Source organism: Nannospalax galili, unplaced genomic scaffold, assembly GCF_000622305.1.
Source record: "Nannospalax galili isolate Female #2095 unplaced genomic scaffold, S.galili_v1.0 scaffold676, whole genome shotgun sequence".
In the NCBI taxonomy this organism is placed as follows: Eukaryota; Metazoa; Chordata; class Mammalia; order Rodentia; family Spalacidae; genus Nannospalax; species Nannospalax galili.
The window spans coordinates 1,068,312-1,088,066 of NW_008337446.1; the positions used below are offsets into that span (position 1 = coordinate 1,068,312).

Below are 19,755 nucleotides of genomic sequence, written 5' to 3' on the forward strand. Positions count from 1 at the left end.
AGGGGGGGTGGGGGGGCGGGGGGCACCCAAACTTTTCTTTCCATTGCCACCTTGATTATTCATCCATCAATGAGTTTTTAAAGGCAAATTTTATTCAGTTACTTTGGGACAAGACTGTGAGTCAGAGGTTGGCACCAAAACCGGAATAGAAGCCACAGTCCTCCCTGGGGACTCTACTCTGGCTTCAAACTCCCAGATCACACAACTTTCTAATTGGAAAGAAATGTCCTTAAACAAGAGTGGGGGATTTCGCAGGAGTTCATCCATCAATGAGTTTTTAAAGGCAAATTTTATTCAGTTACTTTGGGACAAGACTGTGAGTCAGAGGTTGGCACCAAAACCGGAATAGAAGCCACAGTCCTCCCTGGGGACTCTACTCTGGCTTCAAACTCCCAGATCACACAACTTTCTAATTGGAAAGAAATGTCCTTAAACAAGAGTGGGGGATTTCGCAGGAGCCTGACAGTGACTAATAGGCCAGGTCTTTAGACTGCTTGATGAAAGAGAAGCTGGATTCTCACCTCAAGGTAAATTTTTAAAAATATTTTCACCCTGGAGTTTACAGCTGAATATAAACAAAATACCTCTCCTTGGGCAATCCCATCCCAATCCCTGCAGAAGTTAACTAAATTAACTCTGAAATGACATTCAGTCCAAGTCTTCCTTCCAGATGCTTTTGTTTTTTGCAAGATTTTATTGACAAGGTGACTCTCACAAGGTTCTGTGTAAACTGGCAGTTTCTCACCCCCAGCCTACAGACCAATGGGGGGTCAGTTTTATATCTTCTCTAAATAGCAGGTATTGGGTAGACCCTATATTCTATTCACCTAACTGTGGATCAAATGGCTCACACGTTTCTCTGGAAAAAAAAAAAATAGTGTGCTCGCACGGTATCTGGGTAAATACAATGTGGTCATTTAAATCTCATTTGCTGACATTCACTCTGCTCAAGGCAATTCCTGAATTAGGGGAAAGGGATTTTTGTTGTTTTATTAACCCCTAATCAGGGCATCGCCTCCGTAAAAAAAGAGGCTCTCGTCTTAAATGGTCTAAGTCCGAAGTGGCTGCCCCTCTCCAAGGAACAGGAGCGCAGGCGCGGGCACGCACACGTGGACACACACACGCGCCTGCTCACACCCCTTGCGTGTGACTCCCCTGCAGGATTTAGGGGTTTCTCCAGGGCGGATTATTGTCAGGTTCAGAAAGCAGCTCTTTGTTCGGTGGGCACTTTCCTTCCCCCTGATTTGACTGTAATTTACCACCACGTGAACACTGGGGACAGACAGGGAGGGCGGGGAAGCTCTCCGAGAGCAGCGGGAGACAAAGGCTAACCCAGCGTGGCCAGGGCTGCTCGGGGACATTTTCCCCGATCGGGCGACTTGCTAGAAATCCGCCCAGAGCTGACTCCTACAGGAGCTCTTTGGAGAGCCTTTGTAAAGCAGTCGGTCTTTCCTAGAGGCTGGAGCCTGGAAGAGGCTGGATCTGGATTTGTAAACTGCCGAGAGCCGCCCGGGAGAGAGCAATTCAGGCCAGGTAGTCGGGGCTCCCGGAACGCGTTAGACAGGGCACACTCCTGGTGGGCTAGGGAGAGGCACAGTCGCCTTCGCAGAATGAAAACCAGCCCCCTTAAAAAAAAATCACCAAATTAATCCTTTTGTAATGCTTTATGTTTTAAAAACGGGGAAAAAAATCCATGATGAACAAAATTTAAAGACATCGTCACTGCTATGTCATTTTGGAACCCCACGGACGATCGGTGCCCCTCAAAGTTTACTGGACCCAGACTGGGGTGTCGGGAACCTTCAGCGTGCACTGGGAAAATAACTCAGGTCGAAGGCCTTGGAAATGGAGGGCCTGTCAAACCTCAATTAGGGAGTAGAAGCTAGACCGGGGGTCTGGAGGTGAGCTCCTGAGAGGCTCAGCTGGGAACAAAGGCACAGAGGGGAAGCATAGTGGAGAGGACCTAGCTGGGAGGGAGGAATCCGGTGGGTTCCGAAGCCCTCTCTGCCTTGTTCAGGCTCCACCCGCAGCCTCAAATGGAATATTCGACCTCGCCGCCACCGAGGCCGCGAGCGAACCCTGCAATTCCCTCTATTAGTGATTAATTTTCCCTAACAAGCCTCGGCAAAATGTCGGGAGAATAATTTTTGGCTTCTGTAAGGTCTCCACCTCGAGTGCTTAAAGCAGCCCCTGGGAAATTAAATGCCTAAGTAAAACCCGGGTGCAAATGCTACATGACCTGGAAACAGGGATGCGGAGACTTGAATCGGCCCTCGAGCTTACTAAATCCGTTCAAAAGGTCATCTTTGCGCATGCATTTTTCAGGATCTAGCTGCGCACCAAACGTGGACCCTAACAGTCATTTCCTGAGAAGACAATTCACACATGAGCAAGATGCGGCGAGGACTTTCCCCAAAGCGGAAAACGTCGGGCTTTTCTCCCCGCACAACGGTTAAATAAACATCTTTTAGGAAGCGTGGACCCGAGTGCAGCCCAGTTCTTCAGCATAGGAACACTATTCTAGCAATCAACGCTTCCCTCCAGGTCATAAAGAAACAAGTCCCACACCTCTCTCTTATGTCTGGCCTTCGGCTGTAGGGCCTTCCCTTTCATCTTCCAACTCGGGGTTTGCCCACGTTCCACGGGACGCTATAAAGCTGATTTAATGGCTCAGGATGAAAATCGACCACGCTAATGCATAAGCTAACGTCTGGGGAATAGCACTCAAAACAAAACAAAACACCCATAAAAAGCTACAGGCCGGGCCCAAAGCGCACGTCCGGGAGAGGAGGTCCCAGGCCCTTCGGGGTGGCAGCGTCTCCCTTCCACTCAGGTGCATCTGGGAGACCTGCGAGGCTGCTCAGGGTTGGGAGCCGCTGAGGCAGAAACCTGGAACCCGAGCCGTAGCCTAGACTAAGCCGCCCTTGCCGCCGCTCGGCGGGATGGAAAGGCCACCCGGAGTCCCGCAGGAGGCGTGTGGCGGAGGCCCAGGGCCGCGAGAGGCGCAGCTCCATTCACAAAGTCCAGGCGCGGCCGCTTGAGGGAGGGTCGGAGGCCGCCTCCCTCTTCCTCTAGGTCCGGGTTTTATGAATGGGCCAGGCAGCCAGCACCGAGCGCCCTGTTTACTCCTCTCTTTGTGACGTCGAGTTCCCGTGACTGGGTGCGAGGGGCGGGCATTCCATTCACGCGCCGCGGAGGGGGCGGGACGGGAGGCGGAGCCTCGGGAGGTTGTAATGAATCTCCCTCCCCCGGGAGAGCCGGGGAGGCTTAATAAATCTTTAAGCCGAGGAGGAAACTCTGGCTGGGGCAGTGCGCGCGGCTCCAGCTCCGGCAGGGCGTGGGGAACTGCGGGGTCCGTGCGGGTGGCAGCCGGAGCAGCCTGGCCAGCAAAGCACACTAGACGCACACGAAGGGAGCCGGTGGTCGTCTCCCGCAACACACTCCCCTCCACCGCCACCTCCGTGGGGCCGAACGCCCGCTGGCTTAGCCGCCCGAAGCAGCTCGGAGGGCTATGTAACCGCGAGGCTGCGGGAGGAAGGGGTCTGGGAAGAAGAGGCCTGCCCGCGGAAGCCGCCGAAGCCAAGTTTGCGGCCACTTCTGCAGGCTTCCAACTCCTTGTAGCCTAGCAGGTCCAGGTGTCCTTGGCCTTCTCGCGCTCCCAGTTGCTGCGGTTCCCGACGACATGGTGACGATGGAAGAACTGCGGGAGATGGACTGCAGCGTGCTCAAAAGGCTGATGAACCGGGATGAGAACGGCGGCGGCGCGGGCGGCAGCGGCAGCCACGGCGCCCTGGGGCTGCTGAGCGGCGGCAAATGCCTGCTGCTGGACTGCAGACCGTTCCTGGCGCACAGCGCGGGCTACATCCGAGGCTCGGTCAACGTGCGCTGCAATACCATCGTGCGGCGGAGAGCCAAGGGCTCCGTGAGCCTGGAGCAGATTCTGCCCGCCGAGGAGGAGGTGCGCGCCCGCCTGCGCTCCGGCCTCTACTCCGCAGTCATCGTCTATGATGAGCGCAGCCCTCGTGCCGAGAGCCTCCGGGAGGACAGCACGGTGTCGCTGGTAGTGCAGGCGCTACGCCGGAACGCGGAGCGCACGGACATCTGCTTGCTCAAAGGTAAACGCGGGCTGGGACGCGAGCTGGAGGGTAGTTGGTGGCCTGCGCCTTACAGGGTTTGGGATTCGGACCGGAGTGACTTGAGGCTACCCTGTGCGCTTCTTTGTGCGTGTTGCTGTGCGTGGCTTTGCCATGTTTTGGTGGCCAAAGCCCTAGGGGACTGTGCTGGTGCGTTTCCTTAGTCACCTGCAGTCCGCACGCGTCCTGGAGTCGCTGTGTTTATTGGCAGGCGCTAACGGTTCTCGCCTGGAAGGAGGAAGCTGTTCCTCTGAGTTGCCCATCTTCAGTACCCGGAAAGCGCTCTCAAGTAGTACAGTGAAAGTGGGAACCACAAAGGGTCTGTTGGTTCGGCCTGACCCGGAGACCCGAGAGAGGGCGAAAGGGTGAAAGAGGGTAAAAGCCGAAGAGGATCCGCCTCTCGAGTTGGACCAGAGTCCAGCCTTTGGTAATGCAGAAAGGAGAATTGGGCTGCAGACCTGGGGAGCGATCAATGTCTAGTCTCCTAGTGCTCAACTCCGAGCTTTCCTGGAAGACCTCTAACTTCCCCAGCCCTGGGCTAGACCCAGGCTCCGGGAGCTGGAGGCAGCAGTGCTCCCTCGGGGGACACCAGGGAGCACTGTGCCTCTGCCCCCTGCTAACCCCGGCAGCGCCAAATTACCACCTTTTGTTCACACACCATTCTCGACCATCTGATGGCGGCGCGTGCCTGGCCGCAGTGAACCCTGTCCAGAAAACGGCGGCCGGAAGCCGGAGGGAGGGCGACTTGTCAAATTTAGAAGTCAGAAACCCTGAAATGATCGCGAGCTGTCCCAAGTCACTGGAGAGAAGGGCCCTATGGCCGGCCGCACCTGCAGGGCGGGAGTGCGGGCCTCGGGCTAGGGAGCCGGCTAGGCTCGAGGGATCCCCGCGCCCCTCGCCGCGCCGCGCTCCTACCTCCGGCCGCCGCATTCCGCGCATTCTTTGGCCCCTGTCGGGTCCTAGTTTCCGAACCCGGGGCGTTTCGGACCCTCCCCCCTTTCCCTGAAGGCGCCCTTCGCCACCTCCTATCCATTCCTCCGGGGACCTGTTCCACGCAAGTAAGGGAGACCGAGGAGCGGAAGCCTCCTTCCCGCCCCCTCCAAAAGGCACAACGAAGCGGCTCAGAGCGGGCCAGCCGGGCTGGCTACGGAACAGCGGGGGGCTTTGTTCTCCGCAGTTGTTTCCTGACCATTTGACCGGTCAGCTGCTGGGGAAATGCTGCTGTTGACCTGCGGTTGAACTGCTAGGACGATTTTGCTGAGTTTTCCTTCTTTTTTTTCTGCGAGGGCGGTCTTTTGCACCTCCACTCTCTCCCTCTTCCTAAAGCGCTTCAGGAGCAAGTGCCGGGAAGGGACTTGTCGCTGATGGCGCGACCGCTCAGAGGGGACGATCCGGCCCCGCGAGGTAGCCAGTGCCCCGTGTCAGGCGCACATCCCGCGCCCTCGCGTGGCGGGGTCCTGCTGGGGCACAGGCTGCGCGTTTGCTCTATTGTTCCCTCTTGCCTGCTCTCCCTGCCTCGGGCTGGCACGGGTTAGAAAGGTGAAACTGTTTAGGGATGGAAGTCCCTCCCGGAGCCCCGGCTGTTGCCCTCGAGTTCGGATTTAGAGAGGCCGGGAGCGCGCCTTCCCTCCCTGGCCTCTGAAAGTCTTAGGGCTGGGCTGCTTCCAGCCCCACGAGGAGTCAGGGTTTGTTTTGTTTTTCTTCCTGGAAGAAATCCGGAGGGGACCGCCCTGGAGTAGCAGCTGCGGCCCTTGGCCTTGGCCTTGGGCTTCCTTCCGGGGCGCAGACTCCAAGGCTCCGCTGGAGGGGTGGGGGTGGGGGGAGGAGGCTTATTTTTACGGTTAAGCCTCTTTTCCCGCGGCACCCTACCGGCACTGAATCCGGTCCCCTGACCTCTGAGTTCCGAGAGATGCTGCAAGGCAAATACTGAGTTAGGACAGGTGGCCCCTGAGCAAAACGGTAGTATCCTGGTGGGTGACCAGGCACTTGGCCTACAGAAAGGCAGCAGTGGACTCTCTACCTCCTTCCCTTGTGGGTTGCCTTTATTGGGCAGGGAGGGCCACTCCTTGCCCCTCAAAGGCCACATCCCCTGAGGCGGAGTGGGTCTAGGCCTGGCTACAGGCCTGGACTACTTCGTTTTTATCTGTTCAGGAACAGTTGCCACCCCTCCTGCAGGTGTGGACCCCACCCCCAGCCAGAAGTTCGGCAGGTCTTGGAAGCAAGATCCGAAAATTGAGAGGGAAATCCTTCGGTTTGTCTTGTAGCTAGCGGAGCTTAACCGCTTAATCGACCATGTTCTGTTTGGCTTAGCTTATGTGGATGTCCGTGCCGAGTCAAGGCCAGCCTCCAGCCTTGTGCTTCATCCGCTCTGCCAGTTAATGAAAGACCCCTCTAGAGGACAAAAAGGTGCCATCCCAGGGAGGAAGCAAGGAGCTCCCCTTCTCCAGACACTGAGATGCCAGCCAGTGAGACGTAGCTTGGAACCAGGGAAGTGTGGCACAGAGACCTAAAGGAAACTATCGGGAAACAAGGGAAACGAGAAGCTTCAGGGTAGGGTTATCCTCAGTAAATGGAAGGCTGGGTAACTTGGCTCCCACTGGGGTTGTTCATTTCCTTTTCCAGCTGGGAAACAGGGCCTTCCTGTGTTGGTAAGAGTTGAGGGGGCAGCCAGGGCAAGTGGGAGACCTGACAGTGGTTGTCTGCCATCTTTGGTATGGTGAGACAGAAAACTGTATCATTTTAGAAGTGATGTTGTTCTTCCTAGCCAAAGATAATGTTTTTTCTTGCATTAAAAGCCCAAGTTTTCCTATTTTTGTCACTTAAAGGGTGATTGGTGAACAATTATTAGTTGATTTCCACAGGCAAGACTATCAATAAAGTATTGTCAGTGTTGTACATTTGCTCCTATTGCTCCAGTACTGCTAAAAGTAATAACTGAAATCTTTATTTTTATATTTTATTATTTTTATTTTATGTATATGAGTGCATTGCCTGCATGTATGTGAGTGCACCCGTGTCGTGAAATGCCACGGAGGTCAGAAGAGGGCTTCGGATTCCCTTGGAACTGGAGTTAAGGACGGTTTGTAGCCGCCATGTTTCTCCAGCCCCTCTTTACTTATTTATTTTTTTGGTCTTTTTGAGACAGGGTCTCCCTATAGCCCCAGCTGTCCTGGAACTTACTATGTAGACCAGGCTGGCCTTGAACTCACAGAGATCCGCCTGCCTCTGCCTCTGGAGTGCTGGGATTAAAGGTGTGTACCACCACGCCTGGCATCCCTCTTTATTTTTTGAGACAGGGTCTCACTATGTAGCCTTGGCTGACTTGAAACTTCCTGTGTAAGCTGCCTGCCTCTGACTGCTTAGATCAAAGGTGTCACCACACCTGGCCCAATAACAGTATTTATTGTGAAATCTTAACAATATTTGCTAGTAAAGGCCATTGGAAATCCTTTAACTTAAAATCCTATAAGGCATTTTTAGGGACAGTTTTAAAAATTTTATCTCTGTCTACATCTTTCAGATTTCTTTAATCAGTTCTTGGAGTTTTAGAATGCCTTGGTTTTTTAAAACAAAAGAGAAATTTCTTGCCCTAATAGAAATCATTCTTTACCTCCAGTGTCTCCAAATTCAAAATTAATTTATTACACAAAAATATTTCAGTCTAGTGTAGTGGTGTATTCCTGTAATCTCAGTAGCCTGGAGGCTGAAGCAATTGGATTCTGAATTCTTGACCAGCCTGGGCCATAGTGCCAACCTTCAAGAAAAAATATCTGCTGTTTTCCCTCCTGCCTAGAATTTGCCTCATCATTCTCAGTTCCTATTCAAACTTGATTGCAAAACTATCCTGGGGCTGTTTTGAGCAATTAGAATGGTCATCTAGATATTCCAACCTTCTGGTAACATCTAGCTCACTTGGAACTCATCTGCCCTCTGGCCTTTCTAGGCCTGACCTGACACTAAATGAGGGAGGAACAGGGGGCCTCAACCAGCTCTGGCAGCTCTAGTGGAGAATGCTCATCTCTCTGTTCCCATTTCCAGCTCTCTTAGTGGTGTCCAGGGGCATTGCTCTAGGGCTCTCCTAGGTTCCCTACATTCTGTACCCAGAAGGAGAATAACTGGTTTTTCTGTTTGCAAGTACAACACAATGCCCCTGAGAAGTAAAGACTGGGTTTGTTAGAATTAGGCCTTAAACCGGAATTCCAGGCCTTCATGTCATTGGTTACACAATTACAAGGAATAAAGCAAGCACAACTCTGGCATCAAGTGAGCTGGATATTACCAGTCAACAAAAGTAACTAAAGATAGGGTGTAGGTGTCAATGGAGAGTGTCTACTTGACCCTTACATCCAGCAGAGCTTCTGGAGCATCTCCTTGATCTTGTAGGGAGGGGCAGGCTACACCCACAGAAATCTGGAAGGGAAAGGGTAGTCATTTTAAAGTGCCAAGAGATTCCTGGCTAGCACAGGAAGCATGACAAGTTACCCTCCAAGGGAAGCCACCCTGTTGAACATAGCAGGCCTGGAGGACAGGGAGGGATAGAGGGAAGAGCTAGCCTCCCTCCAGCAGAGCCTAGGGTCAGTCAGCTGGCTTGGGAAGAACTAGGCTCTCTGAATTGGGAATCCCAAGGTTAGAAGCCCACTCAGGTGAAGTCTGAAAGCAGTTCCGATAAAGTAAGGTTCCCAGAGTTACAGGACCCTCAGACAACTTAAACTTTCTTTCTGGGCCAGAACAAGGCCATGTGCTCAGGTGGTAATTCTGAGGATAGTCTGATGGGAGAACAGCGGCAGATCCACAGCCACAATCACCTTAACAGTCTTTCCCCTTAGGAGTCCTATTATGGTGGCATTACTAGTGCTAATCAACCTGCCCTTTGTAGCACACACATACACACACACACACACACACACACACACACACACACACACACACACACACATATATATCCTCAGGGCCTGGCAGCCACCTGCACTGGAGAATTTATGGCTTTGCCATATGAGTGTGAGAGAAGAGCACCTATGGAGCTGAACTGGAGGTGCAGTTATACCCCAAGCAAGCCCAGTGAAAATCATACCTTCCTTTCCCTTCCTGTTGAGACATAAGAACATAGAAAGCATATTCTTTGATTATATGTGTGTGTGTGTGTGCGCGCACACGCTGAAATAGGTCAGAATGACTAAGAAAGGTGTTATGAAATTATACCCAACAGGACATAGGGAAAAAAGCAACAACAACAAAAAAATAGGCCAGAATTCAGATAGTTCTGAAACTGTATTTGTAGTTGGCCACACTGGCCAGGTATATGTCATCACACCTGGCCTCTACGTTTTTAGACACATGCAGGATGCACAAGGGAAGCCTGCTTCTTTTATGTGTGATGGGACACATTTTGGATAAAAGCTGGTGACCTAAAACTGGCCCTCGACTTGCAAGGCTTGCGCACACTAGGATGAGGCTAGACAGCCTCAGGGGAAGAAGTCTTAATGCAACTTCTTCCACATACAGTAGGAAATACATTGAGCTGCATATGGTGGCTCATCCCTGTAGTCTCAGTACTTGAGGAAGGGAGAGGTAAGGCAGGAGGATTGAAGTTGGAGGCCAGCCTGGGCTACAGAGTGGGACCCTATTTCAACAAGACAAAATAAAACCCATCATGTTCTAAAAGAGGGTCACATGCCCCCAAACATTCCATGAAATGGTACACTTTGAAAATGCAACACATTCTCCTCAGTCTGTGGTTTCTTTTATGTGCTGGTCACATCTAATGACTGCACTAGAAAACCCTGGGCAGGGGCAGAATTTGAAGTGTCAGCTGTTACTCTACTCTCTTGGATCTATTCTGTTTGTGCATGAGAAATCTGATGTTCCACCTGGGGAAGCCAGCAGGCAGTATCCCCAAGGGGAAAAGTAGGGTAGCTGGGTAGCAAGAGCTCCTATTAATCAGGAAGATGCCTAAGGTTTGAGGCTGCCAGGCTGAATGCTGGTCCTGCCCTTACCTGGTTGAGGAACCCCAGGCAGTTTCCTTGGCTGTTCTGTGACTTGGCTTTAGATTCCGAGTGCATACTGCTTTCCACAGGGGCTGCTTGGCACACAGAAAACACCCTTTCTTCAGGGAGCCTGTAGCTTAGTAACATAGATCACATCGCATGGTGACGTTGGGCAGGACTTGGTTTCTTCCATCTTGTGGGTGACAACTTATTTGCACTTGATCTTCTACACAGCCCTGGTTTTGTCCTCCAAACAGACCCCACAGACCCTGAAAGTCAGCAGCAGTTAAGCCCGCCCATGCTGCTGCCGTCTGGGAGAGCCTGCCAAGGCTCTTGTCCTTTGGGCTAAGCTGCTGTTCCCTCAGTTGCTTTGGGCTTATTCTTTTAAATTCCCCAGATGGAACTGGCTTTTCAGTCATTGGCTTTCTGCTCTGCTCTTGTCTTTGTGTCTTTTCCAGGCACCATGAGTCCTGCTACTCAGCTGCCTGTTCACCCCTCCTCTCTCTACACACACACAGACACAGACACAGACACAGACACACACACACACGCAAGCACGCACAGGACACAGACACGGACAGACAGACACACAGTGGACACAGACAGAGACACAGACAGACAGACACATACACGACAAAGACACACACACACAGGACACAGAGAGACACAGACAGACAGACACATACACACACAGGACACAGAGACACAGACACACACAAACACACACATACAGGACACAGAGAGAGACACAGACACACACACACACATACACACACAGGTCAGGAGCTGGCTTTGGATCCCTTTGGGAGGTTTCTGCTGAGCCTGCCAAGTTGAGTGACCCCAAAAGGTGGCCAAGGCTCATGCCTGAAAGGGACTATGGAGTTCAGGAAGTGGGGGGGCTTGCTCTTCCTTTACCTACCAGGTCTCAAGACTACCTGGAACACATTCATCAGTAAAGCCTGGGAAAGAGGGCTGTCAGAAGCCTGGGACTTGGTTAGCACAACACAATTCCATTGTCTTTGGCATCTGAGGATCTCTGTTAAGGGTACCTCTCAGTGTAGGTGCCAAGAAGGGAAACCATGATGTATCTGCTCAGTGCCAGGCACTGAGCTGGGTGAATCAGTCTTTCAGGGACTCTGCGCCAGGGAAGATTAATCATCTCTTAACAAATAGGAGGCTCAGAGAGTTGGAGGATGAGGCAGGCTGTGCAGCTGATGACTCCCAAGGCTCAGGTTCTAGCTGCAGAGCTCCTGGAACTTCAGGCTGGCCAGGCTCTTCATCTTCTTTGTGGTAGGAAGGGTCAGAAGAGCATTTTCCCAGCTGTTGTGAGGCTGCCTGGGGGCTCCTGTTCTACGACCTTGGAATCTGGGTTGCATTGGGCATTCCTACCATTTGCTTTTAGGTGCAAGCAGCTTGTGCCTGCCTTCTGAATGGGAAGCTTTTGTCAGAGAACCACTGACAACCTCACTTTTTTTTTTTATTATTTTTATTTTATGTGTGTGTATTGCCTGCATGTAGGTTACAGACTATTGTTAGCTGCCATGTGGGTGCTGGGATTCGAACCCTGGTCTTCTGCAAGAACAATGTTCTTAACCGCTGAGCCATCTCTCCAGCCCCATCACTATTTTTTTTAATTTTTCTATTTTTATGTGTGTGTTTTCCCTGAATGTGTGCATAAGTATACCTAGGTGGTACAATGCCCATGGAGGCTAGAAGAGGGTGTTGGATCCCCTGGAACTGGAGTTGAGGGCAGGTGTTAGCTGTCACGTATGAGCTGGGAACCAAGTCCAGGTTCTCTGGAAGAGCAGCCAGTGAGTGCTTTTTCCACTGAGCCATCTCTTCAACCCTCCATAGCTCTTTAAAAAAAAATCTGCCTTTTGATTGCTTAAATGATGTAGTAGACACAAAGACCAGTTTTTAAAAATGGAATTCATACAGAAGTCTATAGAGTGACACATGGTCTATATTGATAGGAGTTCAGCCACAGTTCAAAGGGGTGGGGCACGGGCTGGTTTCTTGGCATAGAGGCCACTGGGGCCTTTGGCTATAGACCATCTCATCTGAGCATTTTACATACCTTGTGTGCAGTGTTACAGGAAAAGGCATTTTCTAATGGGAGGAAGGGGTGCTCTTTGGGCTTTAGCAACGGAGGCCACCAACACATCTTCAGTTGGCAGCACTGGCCAGGCCTGCAGGTTTCCACCCCAGGAGGCTGGTCACTCACTGTGACTCAGCAGGAAGAACTGTGACCACCTAGTAATCATTTTATATCCTAAGGGAGGGAGCAGAGGGCAAGAGAAACCTCTGGTCAAAGGGGAAAAAATGGGTGCCCTGTTTGTGTAAGCCTTAAGATGTGGCTGAGAGATTGCTTCTTTCTCTCAGAGGCAACAGGAAACTGTTTTCTAGGGCTGAGATGTAGGAGCAAGTGCTTGACTAACCATCACATGTCAGTTCATTAGTAGTTACTGTGAATAACTAGAGGGCACAGTACCTCTATCACAGCCACACACATGGAAGGAGCCAGCCACCTGCAGGACCATAGACAATTTGCCCAACCTGCCATTTGAGCCACTAGCAACAGTCTGTCCATGAAGGGTGGTCGTTTTTTTGGCAAATGTGCAGGCTTCACTGAGGTAATATAATTTTTGGCCCTGCAGCTAAGTCCAGAGGTCGCAGGAAAATCAGAGCTACAGTTTTTCCCTTCCTACTTCTGCCCCCAGGCCCTTACAGACCTGTCCCAGATAACTGGGCTCTTTATCTTTTGTTCCCAAAGCCTTACTTCCTCAGAAGATGATCCCTCTGATAGCCTGTGCAGGGCCTACCCACACTTAGGTCAGGAGAGCCACCTTTGCCCCCAACCTGTGTGGCAGGAGGGATTTGTGTGAAGCTTTTTTCTTCTGGTTAGAGACCATGTTGATGGACATGGTGAAGTTGGCATCTACTTCAGTACAGCACATGCCAGGATAATTTTTTTTTCTACCCACTTTCCTTCCCATATAGGAAGGAGAATTTCTCCAAAGCCCAAGGACTGGATCTAGGGTGGCAGGCAACCTCATCAGGCCAGGGCACATCTGGCAGCCTCCTGGAGCCCACGTGGCCCATGTTCCTCTGGAGGGCCCCTCTGGCATATCCCTATACCGTCTTCCTTTGTATGTCTTTATCCTAAAGTGAGACTGTCCATAAACCTTTCCTGAACTGTCTAGCATCATTCTTTTTCTTGATGCAGTCCTGTGGCCTAGCATGCTTCTCTGGAAAATTCTTGGCAGCCATTATCTCTAGACCCACAGCGCCACCTAGTGACATACACAGAACCAAACTGCACGCTTTAGCCGGATAGGGTTCTTTCTGGCTTCCTACTGGCTTAACATGAACTTCTTTCTCCTTTTCAGGTGGTTATGAAAGATTTTCTTCTGAGTACCCAGAATTCTGCTCTAAAACCAAGGCCCTGGCAGCCATCCCACCACCTGTGCCTCCCAGTGCCACTGAGTCCTTGGACCTGGGCTGCAGCTCCTGTGGGACCCCACTTCATGACCAGGTAGGTAGATTCCGGACACAGAGCTCTGGCTGGCAGTGCAGAGGAACACAAGAAACCTTCTTTTCAGAGTTCTGATTTTTTTTCAAGGATTCAAACACAGTTCCTCAATTTGAGAAGAGTGTGGTAAATCCCAAGTACCATGGTGTGGATGTTAACCAGAGCCCATTTATTCCTGGTGATTATTTCTCACCTCTCTTGTTATCCTACTTAAAAACTGCTAAGATATTACTTACCTAGTTTAGTCTCCAGTTTTTGTTGTTGTTTTGAGATAGGATCTCCTTATGTAAATCCAAGTTGGCCTGGAACTTGCTGTATAGCCCAGGCTTGCCTTGAACTTGTGATCCTACCTCACCCTCCCAAGTGCTAGGTTTATAGGCACGGACCCACCATGTCTGGCTTTTAGCGTCCAGAGAAATAAGTGGACAAGAGAAGAGGCTTGCTTGGACCTGCATGTAAGAAACTGAGAAAATACCCCTCAGGAAAGGCCAGGCTTTGGCATGAATCCCTGGTCTTCCCCACAGTCACACCAATCCCTCATTATTAACAGCAAGTTGAAATCACCAATGGACTCAGAGCTGGACTTAAAGGGCCAGCTGCCCTTTTCTGAGAAACTTGCACTTCCTTCAAGCCCATGCCCTCCTACCCTTTCAGTCAGATGGACAGGGAATGAAGTTAGAGACCAGCATTTCTGCCTGTGGATATAGTATTGCCGTGGTCTGTCATGCTTTCTTCTCTTCCCTGAGGCATCTCATCTCCAATGTCCTATCCAACCAAACAGCTCCCTAAATCAGACACACAGCTTAATGACACCTTAGGAGGTGTAAACTCCCAGTGTGGCCAACTGTGCTGGCTGGCTAGTGTGTGCTTACTGCATTATCTGTCATGGGAAGCTTGAGCCAGTGGTACCCACAAAACTTGACCTGACCTCTTCTGCCTACTAAGATCCCACTGAGCTCCCCTAGGAGCTCCAAGCCAGGAAAGAGGAACCAGAAAGACCATTCAGCAGACTTTACCCAGGGTTTAGAAAGTGTCCTTAGATGGCTCTCCTATCCTTGGCCCCAGTCCTTGAGCCCTCGTTCTGGCTGCTTTACACTCATGTTTGGGTGCCTTTGTGTTCCTGTCTGGTGCAGGGAGGTCCTGTGGAGATCCTTCCCTTCCTCTACCTCGGCAGTGCCTACCATGCTGGCCGCAGAGACATGCTCGATGCCCTGGGGATCACAGCCCTGCTGAATGTCTCCTCCGACTGCCCCAACCACTTTGAAGGACACTACCAGTACAAGTGCATCCCAGTAGAAGATAACCACAAGGCTGACATCAGCTCCTGGTTCATGGAAGCCATTGAGTACATTGGTAGGCTGCTTACCATTTTCCCAGGGTAATGAGAGGGAGCCCTGGGAACTGAGGTGGGAATGAGCAGGCACTGAGTGCAGGTGTGCCCCTTCTCTATTTTCTCATTGCTGTAACCAAATATTGAAAACAATTTAAGGGGGGAAGGCTTTACTTTGGCTTATAGTTTAGGAAGGGATAACTCCATCATGGTGGGGAGATGGCAGCAGGAGTGTGAAGCAGCTGATCACGTTGCATCTGCAGTTAGGAAGCAGAGAGAGCACAGGAAGTTGGGCCGCTTCAAGGCCCACCCCTAGTGACCTATTTCTTCTGCACAGTCCCCCTCCAGAAGGTTTCACAACCTTCCAAAACAGCACAACCAGCTGGGGACCAAGTGTTCAAACACACGAGCCTATGGGGGATATTTCACATTCAAATCAGAATGCCTTTCAGTAGAAAGGCCTACTCATTGGGAGGTGTGTGTGTGTGTGTGTGTGTGTGTGTGTGTGTGTGTGTGTGAAGCCAAACCCTTTTACCATCCATGTTTGGTTCCTTGCATGGCTCCACATGTCTACACAGTAAGACTGTGTATGGAGAAGAAGACAAAAGATTTGGGTGACTGTTCTCTCTGCAAATAGAAATCCTTGACTCTAGATGGAATCTAACTGGATCTGCCATGGGATTTCCCTAGGGGTGGTATATTTGTTGTTAAGTCTAGAAAATATCCTAGAATGAGTGGGGTTCCGAGTCTTCCTCCTCCTTCCGCAGGAGTACCCTTATCTCCTCCCACACTTCTTACCCTTCTACCACCGTATCCTAGCTCCTGCTGCATGCATTGGCTGCTTGGTGGACCTAGGAAGTCTGCCAAGTGCCCTAATCATGTCACACTCTCTCCCCAGATGCAGTGAAGGACTGCTGTGGGCGGGTGCTGGTGCACTGCCAGGCAGGCATCTCACGATCGGCCACCATCTGCCTGGCCTACCTGATGATGAAGAAGCGAGTGAGGCTGGAGGAGGCCTTCGAGTTTGTCAAACAGCGCAGGAGCATCATCTCACCCAACTTCAGCTTCATGGGGCAGCTGCTACAGTTTGAGTCCCAGGTGCTCACCACATCCTGTGCTGCAGAGGCTGCCAGCCCTTCCGGGCCTCTGCGAGAGAGGGGCAAGGCCACCGCCACTCCCACCTCGCAGTTTGTCTTCAGCTTCCCTGTGTCTGTGGGTGTACACTCGGCCCCCAGCAACCTGCCGTACCTGCACAGCCCTATCACCACGTCACCCAGCTGTTAGGGCCAGTCTCTGAACACAAGGCCAGAGTCGGCTCCCAGCAAGGGTTGTGCAAACCATGTGTGGGTAGCACGTAGAGACTGACCAGCTGGGGGCCAGATGACCAAGCTCTGTCCCCATCCATTTCTCCTTGGCCAACCACAGGGCCAGCTAGAATGGCAATAAGGACTTTGAATACATATTAAAAGCAAACAAACGAAACACTCCAACTTAGAGCAATAATGGCATCAGCGGCCAGGGAAGTCCTTGGTTTGGTTTATCTGTCAGTTTTACTTTTCAGGTAGAAATTTCTTACCTCATTTTTTTTTAAGCAGTAAGGCTTGAAGTTACGAAACCCACAGATCCTGGCAAATGTGCCCAACCAGTTTTCCTAAGTGGGGAAGGAAAGAGAAGAGAAGGCGACAAGTTTGCCAGAAGTGCCTGGTTCTGTGTGCTTGTCTTTCGTTGTATTCACAGTAGTTCTGTGTTTTCAAAGAAATCTAGGACGTGGTATTCACTTCTGATTATTCACCAAATGAACAATTATGCTTAATAATAGATATTTATTGAGTTTCTTCAGGATGCAAGTGTAGGAGTCTGGAGACAGTAGATTTGGAATGTATTTCTGTTGAGGTCACACAGTGAGCACAGAAGCTTGCGGGTGTCCCAGCAGTGAGGCAGGGTGTCTTGTTGGGTCTCTGCAGGTCAGCACAGAGACCACCTTGCACTGTTCCACTGAGAAGCATGCAGGATGATGTGCAAGGAGAAAGGAAAGGACTCCTGCTGGTCACATTTACAGCTGGCTCATGGCATGCTGACCCAAAGGAAACCTTTTTTCAATAGTGATAGATTTGGTGGTGGTTGGAGCGTTTCCTTCCAACTGGCCTAGGACCTGGATATTGTCTGTGATCAATGCCATATTCTTTAAGGTGCTCCTGGAAAATTGGGTGCAATTCAGATTTTTCTACAGTGACTCATTTGGCAAGGACCTGGAGGAATCTGGGTCACTAAAGATGAACCTAAAATGAATCCTTTCTGGTTGAAGTACCATCCATTTTCTCTCTGCATAAATTAGTTTTCAATTTGAGAGATTTACTTGAAGTATACCAACAAATTCTTGTTACTAAATCCCTGTTTGATGAAATGAATATTTCAAAAGCCCTCCTTTGAATAAAAAGATGAGTGCGTGCCACATTTCAGGGCTCCTTGAAGTCTGAAAGTACAACAGAGCTTGGGCAGGTTGGAACTGGCTGCCAACTCCTGTGATGTGCATCTTGGGTACTCGGGAGCCATTTTGGATTCTTATGGGCTAATGTCATTTGAAGGGGTCTTTCCAAAAGGAGGGATGGCTTTTGGAAGAAGGGTGTTTTCTGTAGGGAGGGCTTGTGGGGAGGGAGGAGGGAACAAGCTACATGTTACTTCATCTGTAATTATTGTGGAACACTATCGTTATGGAGTGCCAGATTAGAGGTTGCTGCGAACTTGTTAGAAATGAGAGCATGTTTTTTTTTTTTTTTAAAGCCCTTTGAGAGTCCAGATCTCATTGAACAGTCTTGATCACCCATAAATAACTTCAAGCCTCAATGTCACAATCATGTTGGAATGCTTTCTCATCCAGCATCCCAGACAGGTCTCAGTTCATTGTATTTCCTTCCATGAACTGTGAACCTGTACTGGTGTGATACGTCCTGATGGCCTGTGTCAAGCTCTGCCTTTGGGTGAGCCTAGTCTTCATTTTGTGTTTTTAGAAAAGCCAGAGGTGCCCCACTTCCCTGGGAGCTGGTGGTCCGAATGGTTGGTAGGCATGAAGGGTTATGGCTCCCAGATGGCAGACCCATTTAGAAACTGCCTAGTTGGACAGTCCCACTTTTCCTTTCATTCCTGGAAGCCGTTTCATGTTTGGTGAAGAATGAGGTTAAATGGGTTTTATAGCTGAAAAAACCATGGGTTCCAAGACTGTCAGGGTTTCTAGAGGGCAGGTAGCCTGCAGGCGAGATTCACTTTTTATACACTGAATATAAATTTGCCAAAGGTGTCCTAGTTCCCAGACTGGATCCCAACCATACAGGCAGGGGGAGGCTCAAGATTAACTCCAGATATCTTTCCCCTGCTTCCGGATTCAAACCTTCTATGACAATGTCAAATGGCTATTTATAGTCATTTTTGTACTGGATAACAGCATGAACTTTTCCTAAAACTCTAAGAAAGAATATAGGACATTGGTTTGGTTGAAAAAGGGGACTTAATTGTTGTTCTCCCTCCAGAAGCCTCTTTGGTGACTCAGAACAGCTCTAATGAAGATACTATCGGTTATTCCAAATGGTTAGTTTCAATAGGCAGCTGTCCCTCCCATGAAAGGATTTCTGACATGGTAGAAAGTCATTGGACATTTGTCACAAAGAATGAGGAATGCTCCCAAATCTCCTCTGGGATCTTGTCTTACCTGTGAGTATTTTGGGGAGAGCCCTAAAGACCAGGACTTTCCCCAGAGATATTAGACTGAAGCAAGAGCAATCAAGTAGACAGCAGCTCCCAGCTTCATTCCTTCTGAGACCGTTGTGCTTGGTTCTCAAGGCTTGGAAGCCACGAGAAGCAACTTAGAGTGGTGGTGGGAAGGAAGGACCACTGATGGTTCAATACAAGGGGAAGGGGAAAGGGCTAGAGCTGAGGAGATAGACATGAAGCCTGAAGGAGCGATAACAATGGTTCTTACTGTTCATCACATTCACCCGGGAACCTTCAAAATCCTCATGCCTAGGCGACCCTTGGCAAAAACAACAACAAAGAAAAAACCCCAGAATTTCTTGGGTGGACCTGCACATCAATATACTTCAGTGTTCTCCAGGTATTTCCATGTGAAACAAAGTTTGGGAGATAGCCTTGATCCTGAACAGTCAGGGTCTGATAGATGCCAGGTCTTGCTAACACAGTAAGACTTTGTCACTGGTCTGTCACTGTGGTCTCACTACTCACAGCTGGCTGGGGGATGAGTTTTTTGTTTTTTTTGTTTTTTTTTTTTTTTTTGGAGCTCCTGAGTGGGAACCAGCTGATCTGTGAAGCATTGTGAATGGTATCGATTTGTTTCCTTCAAACAGGATGGAAACTGTTTTGAAGTCCCCCTAAGTGTTTGTCCTTGGTTTGTCACTGTGGTCTTGCTTCTCCCGGGTGGCTGGGGGATGAGTTTTTTTTTTTTTTTTTTTTTTTTTTTTTTTGTGGAGCTCCTGAGTGGGAACCAGCTGATCTGTGAAGCATTGTGAATGGTATCGATTTGTTTCCTTCAAACAGGATGGAAACTGTTTTGAAGTCCCCCTTCCTCCAGTGCTCTGCCCTTCCTTAGAGCTCATGAATCATTAGAGAAGAGACTTCTGAAAGATAACAATGCAATACCCATAACTTGTGTAAATAGCCCCATCTTTCTGAGTGGTGTCATTTCTATATTTGATGTGCCTGTATGTTCTGTAGGATGTATATAGTTTAGAGGATTTTTGTTTGATTTTGTTTTTCAGAAAAGTCAAC

General features: G+C 50.1%; 1 protein-coding gene and 1 pseudogene across 1 annotated transcript; one reads left to right on the forward strand and one right to left on the reverse strand.

The window, feature by feature from the left end:
* LOC103733718 overlaps positions 1 to 3,014 on the reverse strand; it is a 66,977-nt pseudogene extending 63,963 nt beyond the window's left edge.
* Positions 3,015 to 3,434: 420 nt separating this feature from the next.
* On the forward strand, positions 3,435 to 18,999 carry Dusp4 (dual specificity phosphatase 4). The gene is made up of 4 exons (XM_008832598.3): positions 3,435 to 4,115; positions 13,507 to 13,652; positions 14,783 to 15,002; positions 15,878 to 18,999. The coding sequence occupies exons 1-4, from the start codon at positions 3,683 to 3,685 to the stop codon at positions 16,261 to 16,263; spliced, it is 1,185 nt and encodes a 394-aa protein (XP_008830820.1). The 5' UTR covers positions 3,435 to 3,682; the 3' UTR covers positions 16,264 to 18,999.
* Positions 19,000 to 19,755: the final 756 nt, after the last annotated feature.